This window comes from Pezoporus wallicus, unplaced genomic scaffold (genome assembly GCF_028554395.1).
Source record: "Pezoporus wallicus isolate ANWC-B61680 ecotype Strahan unplaced genomic scaffold, APGP_CSIRO_Pwel_v1 contig_2492, whole genome shotgun sequence".
NCBI lineage: Eukaryota > Metazoa > Chordata > Aves > Psittaciformes > Psittacidae > Pezoporus > Pezoporus wallicus.
The window spans coordinates 2,428,208-2,448,025 of record NW_026637796.1 but is presented as its reverse complement, the minus strand read 5'-3'; the positions used below and the strand labels follow the sequence as shown (position 1 = coordinate 2,448,025).

Sequence of the window (19,818 nt, the reverse complement as noted above, 5' to 3'; positions counted from 1 at the left end):
CTTAAAATGTGAATTTATGTTGTTTACAGTGATACAGCTTGTTTAATTTTCTTTCTTTTTCACAGTTTCTGGCAGATATGGAAAATAATGCACTCTTTAGGGATGACATTGAATGTCAAAAACTCATTATGGAAGCAATGAAGTACCATCTGTTGCCAGAGAGACGACCTATGTTGCAAAGTCCTCGCACCAAACCTAGAAAATCTACAGTGGGTGTGTTGTTTGCAGTTGGAGGAATGGATGCAACAAAAGGTATTTGCTTGTAAAATAATTATTTCATGAGCTGGTTTGGTTCTTTTTAAAATAAACAGATACTTTTACAACATGTTAATTCTGAAATTCAAAGATTCTGTAGTATAGGACATGAAATGTCTTAAGTGTGCACTGCTTATTAGGTTATAAAAACCTATGCAGCTTTGACAATACTGTAAACATTCTGGAAGCTAGGATTATGATTGATTTGGAATCATGAATGGAACACTTGATTTGATGAGCGAAATGTTGAATCGAGTGAAAACTAATCCGTATTTACTCAAGTGAGAAGTAATTTGGAAAAGGAAGAAAATGACAAGTGAAGAATGGGGTTGATTGAAGAATAGGGTGGATTGCAGAATGGGGTTGATTGAAGAATAGGGTTGTAAATAAGTAACCTCAAGAACGTTAGGCTTTGTTAGCAACTATAGAGAGAAGGAAATTACTAAAATAAGCTCTGCCAGAACAACCTGGTGGTTACTGGTATGACAATGATCCTAAAACAAGGTGATGAAGAAATAACCACCGGGGGTCCAAAAGCCCACTACCACATTTTTGTATGCATACAGGAGGCATTGTCTAAGAAGTATGATGTAATGTATGTAATCTAATGAATATGTATGTTTAAAGACAATATAATCACAGCCTGGTTGATGCTTGGGAGAGACACCTTAGGAAGAACTATCCCCCTTGACTCCTGGCGCCGCAATAAAGAATACCTGCTTGTCAACTTAAAACTTTGTTGGCGAGTTCCTGGAGTTTTCTCCGAATAACAAGGCACAAAGGTGACCTGCACATGCATTAAAAAAAAAAAACCAAACCACAAAGGAAAAATGCTTTTTGCCAATTGCTAAATGGTTCTGTCACAGCTACTTACATTTTCTTCTTTATACACACTTTTGTATTATTTAATGATAGCTAGAAGGAATCTGGCAGGTTAGAAAACTGCTTTTTTTTCTGGCAGAGGAAGTGTTTTCTTTCACTTGTTGTAAAATTAGCACTTTTAGTAGATGTCACATAGCTTCAGATTTTGTTTGTATTTCTATAGGCTTGATTCTGCAAAGCAGTTATAAATCCTGCTTTTTGTCTTGAAAAGCACTAAGAAAGTCCTCCTTTATAATGATGCAGTTAATTCCTGAGGAAGTCAGAAAAGACTATTTGCATACCTAGATTTAAGAACATACTGTAGGATATCATGGTGTCTTGTGGGATCAGCATATTGCTGAAATAAAAGCTATCCTGATAATTCAGACCTTTTTAATAACTTGCATATGTTGTCATTCAGGAGCTACAAGCATTGAAAAGTATGAACTTCGTACCAACATGTGGACTCCTGTTGCAAACATGAATGGACGAAGGCTACAGTTTGGAGTTGCTGTCTTAGATGATAAATTGTATGTTGTTGGTGGCAGAGATGGCCTGAAAACATTGAATACTGTCGAGTGCTACAACCCTAGAACAAAAACTTGGAGTGTAATGCCACCTATGTCCACTCATCGTCATGGGCTTGGTATGTAAAGTTCTTGTAAAGGCTAAATGCCTATTTCTAAAAAGTTATCTGTTTTAAGATTGGTAAAAAAACATTCAGAAATGAAGTTTGAGGGGGGCAGAAGCATCATTTTAATGCCAACTGCTTATTGAACATCATTTCTTCTTCAGATTATATCCAGCTTTGGCTACTAGAAGGAAATTTCTTTTTGTTTGTTTCTAAATATTACGTGGTGCACACTGGACTGTCACAAGGAAAATATGCTCTTTTTGCCCTTATCCAGAAGTGATTGGTGTTTTGTATCTGTTTTTTTTGGTTTTTTTTTTCAGGAGTAGCTGTATTGGAAGGTCCCATGTATGCTGTAGGAGGACATGATGGCTGGAGCTACCTGAATACAGTAGAAAGATGGGATCCACAGGCTCGTCAGTGGAACTTTGTAGCTAGTATGTCAACTCCAAGGAGCACTGTTGGTGTAGCAATATTAAATGGAAAGTATGTGAAGGCAACTTCTACTTTCTATCTCATTATTTTAATGTAGTTACAGGACCATCCTAAATGACTATTAATAATTTCTCTTGATAGATACCTGTTGATAGCATTAAAGAACCAAGTTTCTTCATTCACAGAAAAGGTGCCGGATTGGGTCAAGCAAGCTTCCCCACAGCATCACAGTGCCCCTCAGTATCGCTTATGACAGCTGTATGGGCTAATAAGTAGTAAACGTCTTAATACAGAAAAGAGCAAATGGTTCTTCTCTTTCACAGAGACTCCAGTGATTTCCTCTTACTGTGATAGCTGGAATAATCAATTTCCAAAATTACTGTCAAATCATGGAGGACTACTACTGTTGTATTGCATTAACTCAGAACAGTAAGCTTTGGCAGAACTAACCTAGTCTGGAGTGTTATCTGAAATTTCTACAGCTGTTTTTCAGTGAAAATTTGCCTAATTCCTAATACAAAGAACATTCAGACAACGAGGTCATTTTGTGTTGCAGGCACAGAGTTGCAGCAAAGAGTTCCCTGATCAATTCTACTAGCCCAAAGCTGAATCAATTATATCTAAAGCACTCATAGCCAGACTCATAGCCAGAGCAATTTTGTTAACCTCCAGTGATAAAGTTGCCATAACTTCCACAAGCAACCTGCTTAACTGTTAATACATCTGTGAAGTTCTTCTCATGTCAAATCTTAAAAACCTTTTGCTGAAATTTATTTTCATCATTTGTAGTATCTAAAGTGACCATGGAAAATGCATCTTTTCTTTCCTAGTTGCAACAGCTTTTTGTATCTAAAGACACAGGTTCCCTCAGTATTCTGTCATCAGGACTGAATAACTCCATCTCCTTCAGTCTTTGTTTGTAGGCCATGGTTCCTAGTAATTTCACTGCCTTCCTTTGGACTAAGTGTAATTGCTCTATAGCATCCCAAAGTACAAGTGGCATTTAAATCAAGCTATTACAAGTGCATAAGTGAGCAAATGCTGTTGTGTTTTGGGGAGAGGCAAGGTGGGGGACTTCATTTAAATGCTATGTTGTATAAAGGATTGATTTTTAGTTGTGAACTTCCTGGAACTGCAACAGGATTTTTCTGTGTCCTTCAGTACATTCCTTACCATGAACAAGTTGTATTATTAAACATGGGAGCTTCCATGGAAATGTCTTTGTTTGTTTTTAAAGGTATTAAAATTATTACTAAGAACTACTAGGTCAGCCATATTTACAGGATGTTTGTATTTACGTTTTTGATCAAAGTATATTTAAAAAACAAACAATAGTGTTTCCCAAGATGAGGGCATCTTGAATAGTGCTTCATAAAAACTGTTGTAGATTGCTCACACCATCATCATTATCTGCAGTATCTAATGTTTATTTAATTATTTAACAATACTATAATGTGCTGTACAAAATGAAAAGGTTTTATTAGTATTTCAGGTGATCCCTCAAACTGGAATTTACTTTTGAAGCATCGTTTCTGTTTTAGAAGGGCTTCCATGGTCCTACCTTTCCAAATAACAGTGCTGAGCATTTCTGCTGCTAAGCACAGATTGCTCATAAACTCTGTGCATGAACTCTTTATCAAGTTTGATTATTTGATTAATGATTCATCAGTGATGAGTGCTCCTAAAGCAAATCTCTTCCTTCTAGCCTTTCCAAAAAAGTTAAAATCCTTTGTTAATACCAAGTGTTAGAAGCCTTTTTGTTAGGTCTGAGCAAACCGGGCCACCTAGTGGGTGTGAGGGACTTCAGTTAGTGCTGTCATAAGCTAAAGCCCAGGTCTAGAAAAATACTTGAATGCCTAAGATAAGGCAGAGCAGTTGTTGCATGCACAGGTGCACTACTGACTTTTGTCCCTTTGACCCTCCTAGAAATGGGCCTTTGTCTGTCAAGTCACAGAATTAATTTTGAACATGTAACTGCATGCATCGGATGGAACATAAATGCCGCTTTAGAGATACCGATTTTCTGTAAATTATTGTTACTATGCATTGATCATGACAATAAGAAGAAAATTAGTATAAAATCTTACCTGAAGTTTTGCAACAGAACATTCTATTGAAAGTTAATTCCTTTTTAAATAAACTTGAAAGTCCTTCATACATGAGTAGAACCTTTATCTTGTTCAGACAATATTAACTTACTTTTTTATTATTATTATTTTGTAGGCTTTACGCAGTTGGTGGTCGAGATGGGAGTTCTTGTCTTAAGTCAGTAGAATGTTTTGATCCTCATACAAACAAATGGACCCTCTGTGCTCAGATGTCAAAAAGAAGAGGCGGTGTAGGTGTAACCACCTGGAATGGGTTCTTGTATGCAATAGGTGGTCATGATGCCCCAGCATCAAACTTAACATCTAGGCTGTCAGACTGCGTAGAAAGGTAATATCCTGATGAAGATGTATTCTGCTAGTAATTCTAATAGTGCTCATCTATAAAGTATTTATGGGAAGAGCTGTAAGTAGAAACAACATAAAATAGCTGTGTTATTTTTAGCATAAGCAGAGGAAACTTACACATAAAAACATACTGTATAGCCATAATATGATTCAAATGGCAAGTAATTGGCTTTAGTACCACAATCAATTTCAACAGCTTGTGCTTTCACATGTAGTAGTTATCAAAGCAAGCACTTGCTCTACTACGGTATAGCAGCAGAGCTGTTTCTGGAGTGATACACTTAGACATACAAGAAGAAATATAGTAAAAACAGTTGTACATATATATATATATTATTATATGGAAAGCAGCACGAAGCAGGTACCTGGCTAGTACTGATTGTGTTACCAGATGACTAAAGAAACATTTTCAAAGAGAGTATTTGGGGAAAAAGTCTTTTGAAATTAACACCCAGATCTGTGCTGTCCTAATACCTGCTTTCTACTACCTTGAGAGCATCAATTCCAGTGTGCTTTTTCTAATGAATTTTGGCAACAGTTTTAGAGCATAACACAAACTATCTTTTAGGTATGATCCAAAAACAGATGCATGGACTGCTGTGGCCTCTATGAGCATTAGCAGAGATGCAGTGGGAGTATGTCTCCTTGGTGACAAGTTGTATGCTGTTGGAGGATATGATGGTCAAACATACCTTAATACAGTGGAGTCTTACGATCCCCAGACAAATGAATGGACACAGGTATAGCTTCTGATCAGACTGTACACTACTGTTTATCCTGTTTTTTCAAGCGTGCCTCTTTTTACAAGGAGAATTCAAACACTCCTAAGAAGCATTTTCTTAAACTAGTCTGGTTTAAGTCTTTTTTTATTTTATTTTGTCTACCATCCCAAAGTTGTTTATCTTGAAGAGACATTTGCCAGCTTCTAATAAACTGTTCTTCTTTATTTGGCAAGAGTATAGCTATTTTCTTTGACAATCTCAGCTACTGTTAATAAAATGTATTGACATATTCCCCAAACTGTCTTAAACAGTTCTGTTTGCATGATTTCCTATTCTGAAGATAAATTATGAGCATAGATTAGTTTTAGCTCTAATGTGTCTCTCAGCAAGTTTATCGATTTCTTCAAGCTTTTGGTCATCTTTTCATAAATAGTCCCTTCCAGATGTGAATGCCATGCACAATGTGGGCAACTTTCAGGAAGCCTTTTCCCATTTCTCTTTACTCAGCTCAAAAAAAAAAAAAAAAAATCTTCAATTCATGACCAGAAACCATTACAGTCAATTCAAATCTTGGTTACTTTTTTATCGTTCAAGGAACATGCAGCTCTGCGGGAAGAGTGCACACATGGACATCCTGGGCAAGCTATCCTTTGTCATCTACTGCCATTTGAGATATGCTAAAGCATCTACATCCAAAGAAGCTGTCAGACAGGGCACAGAGTCTATGAGAGACGAAGGCCCTTTTGCAGTTCAGTTGCAGGCCAGGCTGAATGTCCAAGCTCATCTAGATTAGCATTAGACACCAGTGTGTAGGCAGCTGAATTCTATCCTGAATATGCTATTGCAATAGCCCCAAACTGCAAATTCAAAAAATGAGCTTAACTGTTTTATATCATCATCTTTGTAACACAGAAAACAAAGTTGTCTGTTTCCCCTCACTTCATACTGCAGCAAGATCTTAAAACATAACTCATCTAGGAGGCTCATCTGCGCTTGGGACCTTCAGTAGCAGTACTCAAGAAAACCCGTGGCATTATTTGTCCTGCTAAAGGGAAAAAAAGTGTACCAGATGAGAGAAACAGTGCTTCTCACCATTGCATCTAAATGAATCTCACATGATGTCTGGGTGGTGACCGTTTGTATATACCTTTGTAGCCTTAGCCTTGACCCTCCCTATCTCACTGAATCCTGTGATCCCAGTATATAAGACAGTTTTGAACCCTTCCTAGATGGATTTGGAAGTGCCTGTGTACCTTCTCTCTTATTATGTTAGCAGTCTGCCACTGCTTCATCCACACACAACTCAAAAGAGTGAAATTTTCTCAGCTGAAGTTTGTCAGAGCCACAGACTGCTCATCATAAATCTGTTGTTCCTGGGAGGGGGGGGGGAAAGAAATAGAGGAGTTGGCATAAACACCCTTTTTGCCTTCAGGGTAGTATCCGTAGCACTTTGTGCTATTCACACACACACACGCAGGGTACTATGGAGTTTTAAAGGAAAAGTTAATGTGACTTGCTGCACTTTCCAAGTCCAACAGAATCACAGCAGAAAAAGGTCTTATCAGAAGTAACTTCTGTTTACAAAAGAAGAGAGACTGAGAAAAATTATTCTGATTTCAAGAACTTATAACAGGATTTTATCAAATACTCAAGTACAAACGCAAGGTTGCCCCTGTCATGTTTGGTGTTTTCCGATTGAGAGAAAAATGCAGTTTTGCCAGCCATTGCTCAGTTGTCAGACTGTAACTCAGGTGTCCAGTTTGTACCATAACAAAGGATTCTTTTTCCTGTAATACCAAGTAACCGAAATTATCAAAAAGAATTGTTTGATATTTTTGGGATTTGCTATTGCTTTTAAAGTGCTGCACTATATCACATGAAATATCTTCACCTTTTCTGTGGGTTTCTATCCAAGTTTTGGACCAATTTGCCATGATTCTTTTAAGTTACATTAACAGAGTGTGGGTGATACTGTCACTGCTGCAGCTACACAACTGTTACTGTGTTAACTGTTACTGTGATTCTGTGAAAATACTGTCAGGTGTAGTGAATAAAAAAGCTTGCTACATTTATCTCATGGATTATTTGGTTTTTTGCTTGCAGGTTGCACCATTGTGCTTAGGAAGAGCTGGAGCATGTGTTGTGACCGTAAAACTGTAAATTTTCTCTATGAAGGTGACGTTCTCGTCAAGCAAACCACCAGTGCACCAATAAACAAACACAAGGTGCAGGATATCTACCACAGCAAAATGTTTGATCTCAAGCTAACATGTACATGTTGTTCTTACGGACCAATATTAAGCACTTTTTAAAAAAATCGTTTTTGTTACCCATATGTTACAAGGATTCTATTTGTAAGCAAATCAGCTGCAACCAGACAGTTGCCAGCAGAAGACTTCTGTTTAGGAAGTGCTGAGAAATGAGTGAACTCATTAGTGAACTCACTATAGTAATCAAATGTTACAGATCCAGGGCCTGGATCCCCCAAACATGCAAAGGAATGATGCTAGAAATGGATACACTTCCACTGATATAATTGAGTCTGTCTCTGGGTGGAACAAGTTACAGGATTGGACCTTGTGTATTTTGGTTATGTTTGGCTGTAGGTATGTGAGCAATTACAATGCAGGCTGACAAACCAATGCAAACCATTATAAATACAGGCATAATGCCTGCCTTGGAGATGAAGTTATGTATTTGGTGAATCTTTTGCACTTTTGTAATCATTCCTAGTTTAGCAAACTTTTTATTTAACCAAAGCCTTATTTTAAATATTGTTTTATTATGCTAACAGAAATCTGCTATTTAATACTTTCTGCCAGATTTTTGCCATGCAGTGTATTTTTTGATTTTTCAGAGGTTTTACGTGAGATGCAGAACATTGTACCTTCTTCTTTACTTTGATTCTTATATTTACTTTGCCATTTTTAAGGAAAAATCTATAACCATGAGTTATTGGAAGAATTCTGAAGTGTGATTAGAAGTTAACCAATTTAATATTTGCACTTTGGTATCTTTGAAGCATTCCATTACATCCAGACTAATTACATTTTTACATGAGGCTTTGCACTAATTTGAGAAGTATAATTTTGTAAGATGAAAGAATTGTCTATCTTTCCAGTAAGGTTACTTTAAAATGTAAAGGGCCCAATCCTGCAAGGTGCTTACCTCCCCCTATTGAAGCATGTTCTGCATCTTACAGGAGAGCTATACGTGCCTCGCAGGATTGTATCAGATCAGTTACCTTAGTTAACAGTAATCTATTTTTAATTTTTCAGGTATTTTATAGTTTGCCTTTGTTGAGCCCTAATTTGTTACACAGGATTGCTTTGAACAGTCTGAATGTTCTCAGAGAGTCTTTTCGTATTTGCTTTTCTGTGCCTTGTCCCTTACGTTTCCGAAGCAGTAGGTTAATACGTGTGACAAGGGGAGGATGTGAGCTCATTGAATGTTTTTCAGAAGTTTGAAGTGTCCAATACCCAAAGTCTTTGTACATTTATAATTTTAAATGTGTTAATGCTCTCGGTGAACTATTTATTGTTTTAAAAGAAATTACTAAGCCGTGAACCTTTGTGATGAACCCTGCACTGTTTGCAACTGAATACAGCTGAACTTAACGGCGGCCTGCCTGGCTTTGCGCCTGCCCTGGGTGCCAGCGCCCAGCGGCACACGGCCCGAGCGCCGCTCCGCACGGCGGCGGACAGTGCCCATTGGCTGCGGGCCGTCTCCGGGCGACTGTGACGCCTAAGGGCGGGTGGGTGGGGTCTGGCTCGGAGACTGGCGCATGCGCAGGAGGCGCTGCGCAGCGAGCGGTGGGCGCGATGAAGGTGAGCCCCTTGGGCCACTAGTAAGCGAGGGGTAGGGTCGCTGCAGGGGAGCCTCGGCTCGGGGGAAGAGGGGAGCCGAGAGCGGCGAGGTGAAGGCGGGCGGGGCCGTGGTTTTAGCTCCGCACTGGGCGATCTGGGTCGGGGCGTCGAGCGCGGCCCGCCGCGGGCGGGTGATGCTTGCTGACTGCATAGGGAGGAGCGCGGCGGGAGCCTGCCCGCTCGTGCCGGCCTCTGTGCAGCGGGACACTAACGCGGCGGACCGGGCTTCCTCAGGGCTGGCAAAGGCCACTCCTACCGCCCGTCCGGCCCCTGGATCCCGGGAACAGGCCGCGGGAGAGGCAGCCTCCGGCCCGGCTGCCCCTCACTGCCACGGGTGTCCGAAGCCATTACCGCCGGGTGTCGGGTCTCCTGCTGTGCCCTAATGGTGGCCCTGGCGAGGAACCCTCCTTGGGCAGCAGTTAAACAGGACGAGGCAAGCAGGAGAGTTTCTTACTCACACCCCTCGGGGGAGTTAGTTTATACGATCCTGTCCACTAAGCATGAAGAGCTGCAGCTTGCCTGCACTGCTATCATGATTTTCTTTATTGTTGGCTTATTACAGATTTTATTAATTTTTTTTTCAAAATCAAACATAATCGTCAGATGTTCTTTGTGCTTGTGGCGTGTGGTGCTCATAGCTTTACACTTCTTGTGAGTAAAATGCAAATTTAGTGCGAAGAATGCCTCTGTTTATGTGCACCCAAAAGGATGGGAACATTTGGCAGAGACTCAGGTAAGCCTGCCGCGTGTTTGGTGGACACCAGGTGTTGGGGTTTATCTGGTGACATGAGAGGGAAAAAGTCATGATAGCAAGCCGTGAAGTGAAACAAAGTTGTGGGCTCTATCTTACACCCAAGTTATAGAAAAATCTGTGCAGGCAGCATGAAAGAAAGTTGAGAAACTTTATTGGTTGAAAGTCAGAATCTTTATGATCGAATGGGTTTGAGATCTTAGCTTGTAAGACACAAGAATTCAGTGTAACAGAATAGTTATGTATCTTTTAAGGAGTCCATGTTGAGCTTGCAGTGGTTTGCACACTGAGGATGCTTTCTGGTCCCAGGCTTTTCCATGAAATTTAGAGAACTTAACATTCTGGTCTTTGGACAGGAAGGGAGAGTCTGATGTTTCTGGAGGTTTTTTTATGACTGTAGGAGAAAGAAAAAAAAATACTAGTTGTGGTAGAGTCTCAGTAGTTCTCAATGCAGACTAGACCCAGCACTAGAAATCTTGGGTTTCCAGCACAAACCAAAAGATTTTTACTTGGAATTTTGCTACTTTGGTGCATTACAGCCACCTGGAAGTTGCGTTGTGTTTGGGTTTTTGTTGTGGGTTTGTGTTTTTTTTTTCCTGTCACAGTACTCAGAGTTGCTAACACGCTAGGAACTACTGTTATAGGCTTACGTTTGTAAGATGTGTAATTTCCCTCTTCTTTTTGTCTCCCAGCAAGTATTCAGCCTATCAGAAAAAGCTTGGTCTGGTTCCCCTGTGCAGTTTGCTTGGCAGAAAACTTTGGGAACTTTCCTTGCTTTAACAGGGTAAGGTTACAAATATTTATTGCATTTCTCCATAGAAATCACTGATGAAGAAAGGGAATTATTCTCTATGTTTACCTTTTTTTAGAGGTGATAATGCTGTGAAAATTTTTGATCGCCATGGTCAGAAGAGAAATGAAATCAGCTTACCAGGGTAGGTGCTGAGATGGGTTTAAATTATTTTCTTTATTGTTTTCTTTAACAATGCTTCTCTTCTGGTGAGGTGTTTGTACAATGTAATAACTTTTTGGAAGAGCTATTATCTGTGGTGAACACCCCTGGAAAAGAAGACAAATTGATGAGCATGTATGGAGTCAAAGGCAAGAAAAGCTGAATTTACAGTAAGCTATCAAGGATAGTCAGAAAAACATATTCTTATACCCAAAGCACTCCTTATTAGTAATAAACTCAGTCTACTTCATTAAAATGTGAGAAAAAGATCCATCATACTAAGAAAGAACATAATGAGGTTGTAAACAATATCTCCATGTCATGCTGATGGCAACTGCATTCTTGCTGCTGTTGGTTTTCTAGTTATTTGTTATGACAGCCTCACTGAGGAAAGATATCCTCTTGGTTTAGTGCTTTTGCTTATGTCACTGGCATAATGTATACTGTATATTGGCAATTTTGCTCTAGATCCAGACTGTACTTCTGAAGTGAATCTCAGCTGTTCTTCCTGTTTATCATACTTTGGCTCACAACAGAGAGTGGTGTTGGGAGTGTATGAACTAGATTTCTTTCAGGTGAAATTTAAAAGTCATGTTCTTTGAAAGATGCAGCCTAGCTGCTACCAATCAGTCCATAGAAGCAGGCTAGGTATGGCCCGGAGGAAACCTCCCTGAGTGCTAACACTGTGACATCCAGTCATCATACCATTTTGCTATATAAATCTACTTTTATTGGCACCATTACTACCTGATGTAGCAATAGTTTCATTTGTGTACTCATTCCTTTCTAGTGTTTTACCTGCTCTTAGATTAAATCTTTGTGCAAATTCTTGATTTTTTTTTTTTTTTTTTTATTTTATTTTATTTTATTTCAAACAACCTGATACCTTTTGGTTAAGGTGGAGCCCTTACTCATGGCAAAACTCCCACTAAGGCTTTAAATCTGAAGTCTCTAATCTAGAAGTCTGACTTTTGTTTCCAGAATGTCGCTTACATATTTCTGTATCATTGGTAGATACAAGCCAGAATCGCGTAGCTCCCCAAGACCTCTCTAGAAATCCAGTTTTTGCAGTTCATGGTAGTTGCCACCTTGCAGGAAACCAAGAGACACAGTTATTATTAATATTGTCTTTACCAGACTTGCTTGTAGCTCCTGCATCGTCTTGCTGTTCTGGTTAGGAGCTATTCATAATGTGAGCTGGCTATGTCAGTGTATTTTGCTTGGTAACACAGCCCATTTAGTTCTTCACTGTATCTTACACAAGGTATGATAAATGCTGTTTCTCTCTAGCAAACTGACAGATATGAGCAAAGCTGTATAGAGTAAGTAGGTGAACTCCAAGAAGAGCTTGTGTTGGACTGAGGATCCTCTACTACCATGTGAGTTGGTGAGGAAGGGGAGGTCTACCTTACTGCTAGACCCTTACGGCACTACCTTATTGATGGACAGGATGACCCTTGCCTTCAGGGAAACATATAACATCTAAACCAGTTTTACAATAATGTTGCATTCTCATGGCAAGGCAGAGAACTTGTATAATAAACACATATACAAAAGCTTATTGAACTAATTAACATCTGCTTATGGTAATTTGAATAACACTGACTTTTTTGAGGCCCACCAGCAAATCTTCTGCCTAGATTAGGTCATTCTTTTGTATTCTTATTTCCAGCCTCTCTCATTCTCTAATTATTACTATTAGAATAAAATTCAATTTTTGCAATATACAGTTTAAAGAAATAGATGTGCTTATATGGTTTTTCCCCTCAGGCCAAACTTTGCTTCTTTATTTGTTGGTTAACTGTTAACCAACTGCAGTTTTTAACTGCTGGGTCTCTCCTTATGTAAGAATGGAGTTCAGAATGTCAAATATTCTCTGCTATACTAGTTGATATTATAAGCATCTTCTTACTGTCATGTTGATAGAATTTGTTTTCTTTACTGTTTAGCAATCTGGTTTTCCCTATTCTTTTATTCTTCTTTTTTTTTTTTTTTTTGTATTTTTGTCCTTGTTATTCCTGCTCTTGATGTTCTGATTGCCTGTGCAGTATTCATTTTGGAAATACACCATACTAAGTCTCTAGAGTACCGCTGAGATTTTGAAAAGATAGGAGAAACTGGAACTGAAGGCGTACTGGATTAGTTTACAGCAATGTATGTTTCAGTAGGACTCTTCTGAAGTTGCTTTCATTAGGGGTTTTCATTTGAGTGGTAATGAGAGTGACATTTTTCACAGAGATAAGCAAGTTAATAGGTTAAAAAGTTATCTAGAGAGGAGTGGTGTCAGATGGCATAGGTTCTTATACTGCTGTGTATGGTGCTTTTAATATTTGTTGTAAACAGCACTGTTTCCAATTAACTAGAGACTTGTGGATAAGTCTGCCCTCCTCTTTATTCTGGTAACTATTTGCAAGTAGAGGTTTTTCCTATTTCTGCATGAGTTTCTTGTCCAAGTTCATTGTGCTTTTTGAACTGTGACAGAAATAATCCCAACAACTGAATAGCCTCTAACAAAATAGAACGTTACAAGAGATTTTCACTGTTTCTTGAAAACCAAGGTGGCAGTATTTCAAGTACTAGACTGTGGGCAGCAGTGTCTTTTCTGTGGCCTTCCTTTTGGCCCCTGTCATTTCAATGGCATTTGAGTAAGGATGTGGTTGCTATAAAAGTACACTTTGCAGATAAATCTGCAATCTGTCATGGGTTTGCTTGGGAGGCAAATGGAAGGACAGGCACTTCAGCTGAATAATTCTAGCTATTTCTATGAACTTACAAACATATTTTAACATCATTAGTGAAAGTTATTTGTTTTTTCTTCAGTAACTGTGTTGCTATGGACTGGGACAAAGATGGAGATACTTTAGCAATAATCGCAGACAAATCTAGTGCCATATTTCTGTGGGATGCAAACACAAACAAAACAAGCCAAGTAGACAGTGGAATGAGGTAAGATTTTATTTTTAAGGTATGTATTTGAAGACTTGGATCACTGAGGCTTGTTGAAGTGGAGGATGTATTGCAGAAATCATCTTCTTATTGGAGTCCTCGTAACACATATATTGTTAAACTAATATGCTACAGTTCATTGCTGAATTCTTTCTCATATGATTTGCTGGTTTTGCAGTGTTTGTGGTGGATAGGGGTTTGGGTCTGGTAGAGGTTTTGTTTCTTTTTTAATCATCAGCAGTGCTGAAGTACTGAGGGAGCTTCTCTTCACTGTTTCCACTGTTCTTTCAATGTGGAAGCAACAAGGATGGGTATATTTTTTGTATATTTGCACTGGTTACATTTTCTCCAAAGTATTCACACAAGTAAAATGGAGCTTTAAAGTAAGGGAAGTGATTTTAGCAGTGCTAGGGTTTTTTTGCCCTTGGATTTATGAGGTGGCTAAAATGATATTCAAAAAATAGACTGATTTAGGATGGGAGGAAATACCGTAGGTGGTCTTACTGTAAGGTTCAAATCCCTACCTTTCTGAATTTGGCCCCAGGCTTAAAACTGTTCCAAAACTTACATAACAATGAAGCACTGGGTTAACAAATAAGCTGGGTTTAACAATTAATTAAACTTTTCATTTCTTTGAATCTATTCCACTAAACTATTGCATTCCACGTTAACATTCTGCCTGTAGGAAATTAATGTCTTGTGTTTGTTAGGACACTCACCTGAGTAGGGAAACAGCTAATTTTGAATGCTGCTTCTATTTTATTTACATGAGTCGAAACAAGCATTCCTTCTGATTTAACCCTTCATTTCGAAATTTCCTTTGCGTGTATTTTTGGCAGAGTTTTGGTGCTGGGTTTTTTGTTTGCTTTTTTTGTTTTGTTGTTGTTGGGTTTTTGAGGGGTGGTAGTCAAAGATACTAAAATTGCAGTGTTTTATGTATTAGATTAAGAAAAACCCTAATTGCAGATGGGAAATTTTGGGGGGTGGAGGGATGTATGATGATTTCTATGAGGGTGGGTTTGGGGTTTTTTTTCTGGTTTTAGGTTGAAAACTCCATGTCTGGAATATGGAACTATTCCATATTTCCATTAACAGTTACACGTGTGCTTTTTAAAGTTTATTTGAAATACTGGGTATTTGATTATGGGATATTTCTGTATGTTACAGCTTGGTATCCTGTATGTGTATGTTGAAACTGAATTTGAACTGTACTGAAACAAAAAATAACTTCTATACAAGTTATTCCACTCCTGAAAAAGTAAAAGAATTGACACTTTGCACAAAATACAGGGACTTACCAGCCTATACATGATTTAATTGAGCTGTTTTGAAGATTGTTGGTAGAATTTTGAGTCGCATGTTAGAAAACAGTTTCAAAACGAGCAAATGCGTGCACATACAAATGAGGTATTTAAAGTGATTATTTCTTTCTACTGTCTAATGAATTTTATGTAGCATTATATGTATATCTTGTTCAGGTATTTGTGGATTATTCATTAGTCGTTACATATTTGTTACTGTTTATTAGTTACTACATTATCAACAACGCTCTTTATTAGCACAGATGTAATGATTATTGTTGATAATTTTGTGGTGAAATACATCAACTTTGGCAATTTTTTGTTTTCCCAAGTAGGGGGTTGGGGGTATTTTTTTAATAAATCAGTTTTAAACTACAGCTATTAATATAATGAAAGCAATTTATGAAGATGTATATATCAGTTTTATTGTGTGAAGGAACACATCTCTTCATGTGTGAACAAATATTTCGTGGGGAAGAGTAACTTGCAAGTATGCAAGCAAAAAAGAGCATAGAAGGTACTTACCAGAATGGAGTATGCAGCTACTGCAGTTCCTTCATGATCTTTCTGTAAATTGCTTATTGGAGGCAATCCTGCTAATACAGGATTATATATAAAATATAATCCTCCTAAAACAGGAGTATATATCAACTGAAGTGTCTAATCCTTTTGTCACAGTGTTATTGCTGAAGCAGAGTAAGCATAAGCACTAAGATACATAAATGGTGTGATAATCAGGTGTCCTCTTCTTTTTAAAATTAGAAAAGCACAAACAAAACCCCTCACCCACAAACCTAATATATACTGGAGGTCTTTTCACGTGTCAGTTAATATCTGAAATTTGTTTCAAATTGCTATTGCATGCTTACAGTAAGTTTAAAAAGATGGGAGAGTCATCAGTGGAAATAACTGCACTAATTAGAAAATTCTGAATAAAATTGTTTTCCTCAAGAGGCTTTTTTTAAAAACATGATGTATAGTATCCTTAAGTATACCCTTAAGTATACTGCAGATAGGCCTTGCTGTATCTGAAACTCAAAGTTCTGAAAGTTAAAATGCCTCTTTCTGACTCTATTACATTGACTAGAACTAGACCTGTTCACTTGGAGTTGGCTGAATCCATAGGATTATTGAAGTACAAAAAAATACTGCTGAAAGTGGAAAATTTCACGTACCTTCATGGTATCTCTGTGTGGTTTATAAGAACTGTATATGTGGCCAAATTACCCGAGATTCCATTCAAGACTATTAATGTTTGCAGGCGCATTTCCATTTGTACAAGTCTTACTACATTACTTCATATAACTTGTTGCTACTTTCACTATTTTGTGTGCACTTAAATAATTCTAATACTTGTAGAGAACATTTGCTAAATTTAAAATTTCTCTTAGTCTGTGTGATTTCATAAACATCAAGCCAAATATGCAGATGTTTTTATACGCAGGTACATGAAAGGACTCTTTACTATAGAAAGTAATTTTTTTCTTTCTTTTAGGGATGCAATGTCTTTCTTACTATGGTCTCGAGTTGGAACTTTACTTGCTGTTGGAACCTCAAAGGGAAACTTACTTATATATAACAGACAGACTTCTCGCAAGATTTCTGTTCTTGGTATGTGCTGGCTTGAAATCAAGCTTATGTATGTGAAAGTGGAATTTTACTAATATACTTAGATTCCTTTTTAGTTCTGTGTATGAACATGCAAGTCACAAATGTATTCATATTCAACTTGCACCTTCTGTTCTGTTGTAATTACCTGAATATTTTTATAGTGTAGTAAGGTAAAAATATATTACATGCACCTGATACTGCCTCATAGGAAACCTGTGTTATCTTTCTTTGAAAGAATTTGCGTGGCTGTTCTTGTTGCCAAATTAGTTTTCCTTACCTGCTTAGAGTACCTCTGGACAGAAAGATTAAGGATATAGCACAGTCCCCAAATTTACTGCAAGAAAATGGAAGAACAAGGGCTGTGCAAGTTCCTATAAGGTCAAAAGACTTACATCTGGGAGTAGAGGATTTAAAAAAAAAACAAAAACAACCAAAAAACCCAAAACAACCCTCTCAAATTTGGAATTGCTCCTATAAGTTGTTTTGCATTCAGACAATCTGTGTTTGGGTGGCCAAATAGAGGATATTTCCATCCCAGCTTTTCTTTATGGTTGTGTTCATTTGTGTTGCATAGGTTTCTTTCTTTTCCAGGTAAGCATACTAAGCGGATTACTTGTGGTTGCTGGAGTACTGAAAACCTTCTGGCTTTAGGCGGTGAAGACAAAATAATTACTATAAGCAATCAGGAAGGGGATACTATAAGACAGGTAATATTTATAAAACCCATTTGATTTTAAGGCATACATTAATACTCATGGTTACTGAGAAAGCTGGGACCAATGGGAGCTTATGCCTTTTCAATACTCCTACTTTCAAGGACAAGAAGCCTTTGGGAAACCTCATGCAGGATGAAGGCATACCTAAACATCTGAGCCTCTGTATTATGCAGCTTGATTTATGATATTAGCATCTCTGCAATTCCACTGTGGTCTTGCCTAACCACACTTCTCTCATCCCCGATGTTGTTCTGTTTTACAAGAGGATCCTATGAATGCAGTCTTAAGTTGACTACTGCAGTAGCAGCGCTGGACAGCTCTCACATGACTTAGCATAGAATCAGCTAGGTTGTATAAGACCTTCAAGATCATCAAGTCTAACCATTCCCCAGCACTGCCAAGGCTGCAACTAAATCATGCCACTTATGGCCTCGTCTGTAAAGTTTGTGAACACTTCCAGGGCTGGTGACTCCACCTGCCCTGGGCAGCCTGTTCCAGTGCTTGACCACCCTTTTCAGAAGAAACTGGTCTTAATCTCCAGTCTAAACCTCCCCTGGCACAGCTTGAGGCTGTTTCCTCTTGTCCTAACACTTACTACCTGGGAGAAGAGACCAGCCGTCTCCTGGCTTCATCCTCCTTTCAGGCAGTTGTAGAGAGCGATGAAGTCCCCCCTGAGCCTTCTCCAGATTAAAATCTGCCAGGTCCCTCATCTGTTCCTCATAAGACTTGCGCTCCAGGCCCTTCACTGGCTCCGTTGCCCTTCTCTGGACCCACTCCAGCACCTCAGTGTCTTTCTTGCAGTGAGGGGCCCAGAACTCATAATAGCGTGTCATTATGATCCAAATGGAAGTTGTATTTTCTCCAACTTTTTTCTTAGTTTTGATACTAAATGCTCTATCCTTAACACTAGAATGAACAGAATGCAGAAATAATGCAGGTATTTGTCATGAATATTTGCTACTTTAACTGTTGATTTCTCAACCTGAACTTCTTTCTTGCAGACCTCAGTGAGCTCAGATCCCAGTGATATGCAGTTCTCAGTTATGAAGACTGATGAAAGAGTATCAACCAGGGAAAGCACAGTAAGAAGTCAATACAAAATACTGCTAAAAGTGTTCGTCTGATGTTTCAGGGTTTCTGCTGACAACCAGTATGAGCCAGGAAGTAGTTTGTGCCTCCTTTATTTAAAATCTGGTGTTGGAAGATTTTTTTTTTTACCCAAAAGCTTTCCTTTAAAGTAAAGCCATACACCTTTGTTCATTAAGGTATGTTCATGAAAAGTGCAGTGGTTAGCAATATGACAGGTAACAAGGCAGTTTTGTAGTCCTTGATCAGAGTAAACATTACTTAGCAGCAACTAAAAACATGGGTGTGTTATCAGCATTGTTCTCAGACTAAAGTTGAAAACACAGCACTGCACCAGCTACTAAGAAGGAGAAAAATAGTTACTACAGCTGAACCCAGGACAGGTAGTTAACATAATAGATGGAGATGTGTGCAGGGACTTAAATAAATACATACAATATAAATACAGAACAGTATATGAAACGTGGCAGGTGAAAATGGAGCAGGACTGTCAAAATTGCAGAGATGCCTTTCAGAGGGCTGATTTTCAGCTGCCAGTTTTGGAAACAGAACACTGCTTTCTAGTTTTTCATCTCATCATCAATTAGACTAGAAGCCTCGATGGCAGTCTTCTAGTGTGAGTGTTTTCCTGCCTATGCCTAAATGGCTAGTTTTATTGTCTCCATCATCCTTCTTGGATGATTCAAAGTCCATCAGGTTGGTCAGTGGTGAAGTACAGAAAAATGGGGTCATGATAACTGTTAGCAGAGCATGTTATTAAATGAAACAGTGAAGTACCAAGACAAAACAGAAAATCCATGGATAGAAAGGTGGTACTGTGTTAGAATTTGTCCAGATCTGTGTACTTATGCAACGTATTAAATTCTCGCAGAATCCATGGAGTATAGGTGTCAAAACCCCAATTTTTTCCCATGTTTACTTTGACAGACCTGTAGGAGGTTTTTGCCTCTTTGCATGGAGTGAAATGTTTTTTGTTTCCTAGTGAAATTTAATTAACAGGTATTTTGAAAATGCAGGCACCGAGGACTTCAGTCTTGATTTCTTCTGCTGCATTCTGGAGTACACAGTAGTGTAGACTTCCCAGGGTTTTTTATTACAGCTCCCAAGTTTGCTCTACAATGTTAGGGAGCATTCTGTGATTCTGTAGTTCTTGGTGTTTGTGCTTGGATGGTCTGTCAACAGCTCTAAACCACATGGCATTTATTGTTGATCTAGGTATTGTCTATATATAG

General features: G+C 38.4%; 2 protein-coding genes across 14 annotated transcripts in view; both read left to right on the top strand.

Moving 5' to 3' along the window:
* KLHL5 (kelch like family member 5) overlaps window positions 1-8,979 on the top strand; it is a 57,947-nt gene extending 48,968 nt beyond the window's left edge. For all 8 annotated transcript variants that reach the window (XM_057407591.1, XM_057407592.1, XM_057407590.1 and 5 more), the window contains 6 exons: window positions 66-252; window positions 1,538-1,762; window positions 2,071-2,233; window positions 4,406-4,618; window positions 5,204-5,375; window positions 7,461-8,979. In XM_057407591.1, coding sequence (XP_057263574.1) covers window positions 66-252; window positions 1,538-1,762; window positions 2,071-2,233; window positions 4,406-4,618; window positions 5,204-5,375; window positions 7,461-7,517 — 1,017 coding nt within the window. In that variant the 3' untranslated portion in view covers window positions 7,518-8,979. The remainder of the gene's footprint in view (window positions 1-65; window positions 253-1,537; window positions 1,763-2,070; window positions 2,234-4,405; window positions 4,619-5,203; window positions 5,376-7,460) is intronic.
* A 156-nt stretch (window positions 8,980-9,135) lies between these two features.
* WDR19 (WD repeat domain 19) overlaps window positions 9,136-19,818 on the top strand; it is a 43,797-nt gene continuing 33,114 nt past the window's right edge. For 3 of the 6 annotated variants that reach the window (XR_008971971.1, XM_057407577.1, XM_057407576.1), the window contains exons 1-7: window positions 9,136-9,184; window positions 10,667-10,758; window positions 10,844-10,909; window positions 13,747-13,872; window positions 16,669-16,784; window positions 17,376-17,491; window positions 18,502-18,582. Coding sequence is in view for 5 of the 6 variants with exons in the window: in XM_057407577.1 (XP_057263560.1) it covers window positions 9,179-9,184; window positions 10,667-10,758; window positions 10,844-10,909; window positions 13,747-13,872; window positions 16,669-16,784; window positions 17,376-17,491; window positions 18,502-18,582 (603 nt within the window). In the remaining variant the exon portion in view is untranslated. Of the gene's footprint in view, window positions 9,185-10,666; window positions 10,759-10,843; window positions 10,910-13,746; window positions 13,873-16,668; window positions 16,785-17,375; window positions 17,492-18,501; window positions 18,583-19,818 lie in introns of those variants that run through there. The other 3 variants (XM_057407578.1, XM_057407580.1, XM_057407579.1) reach the window with 3 other exon arrangements.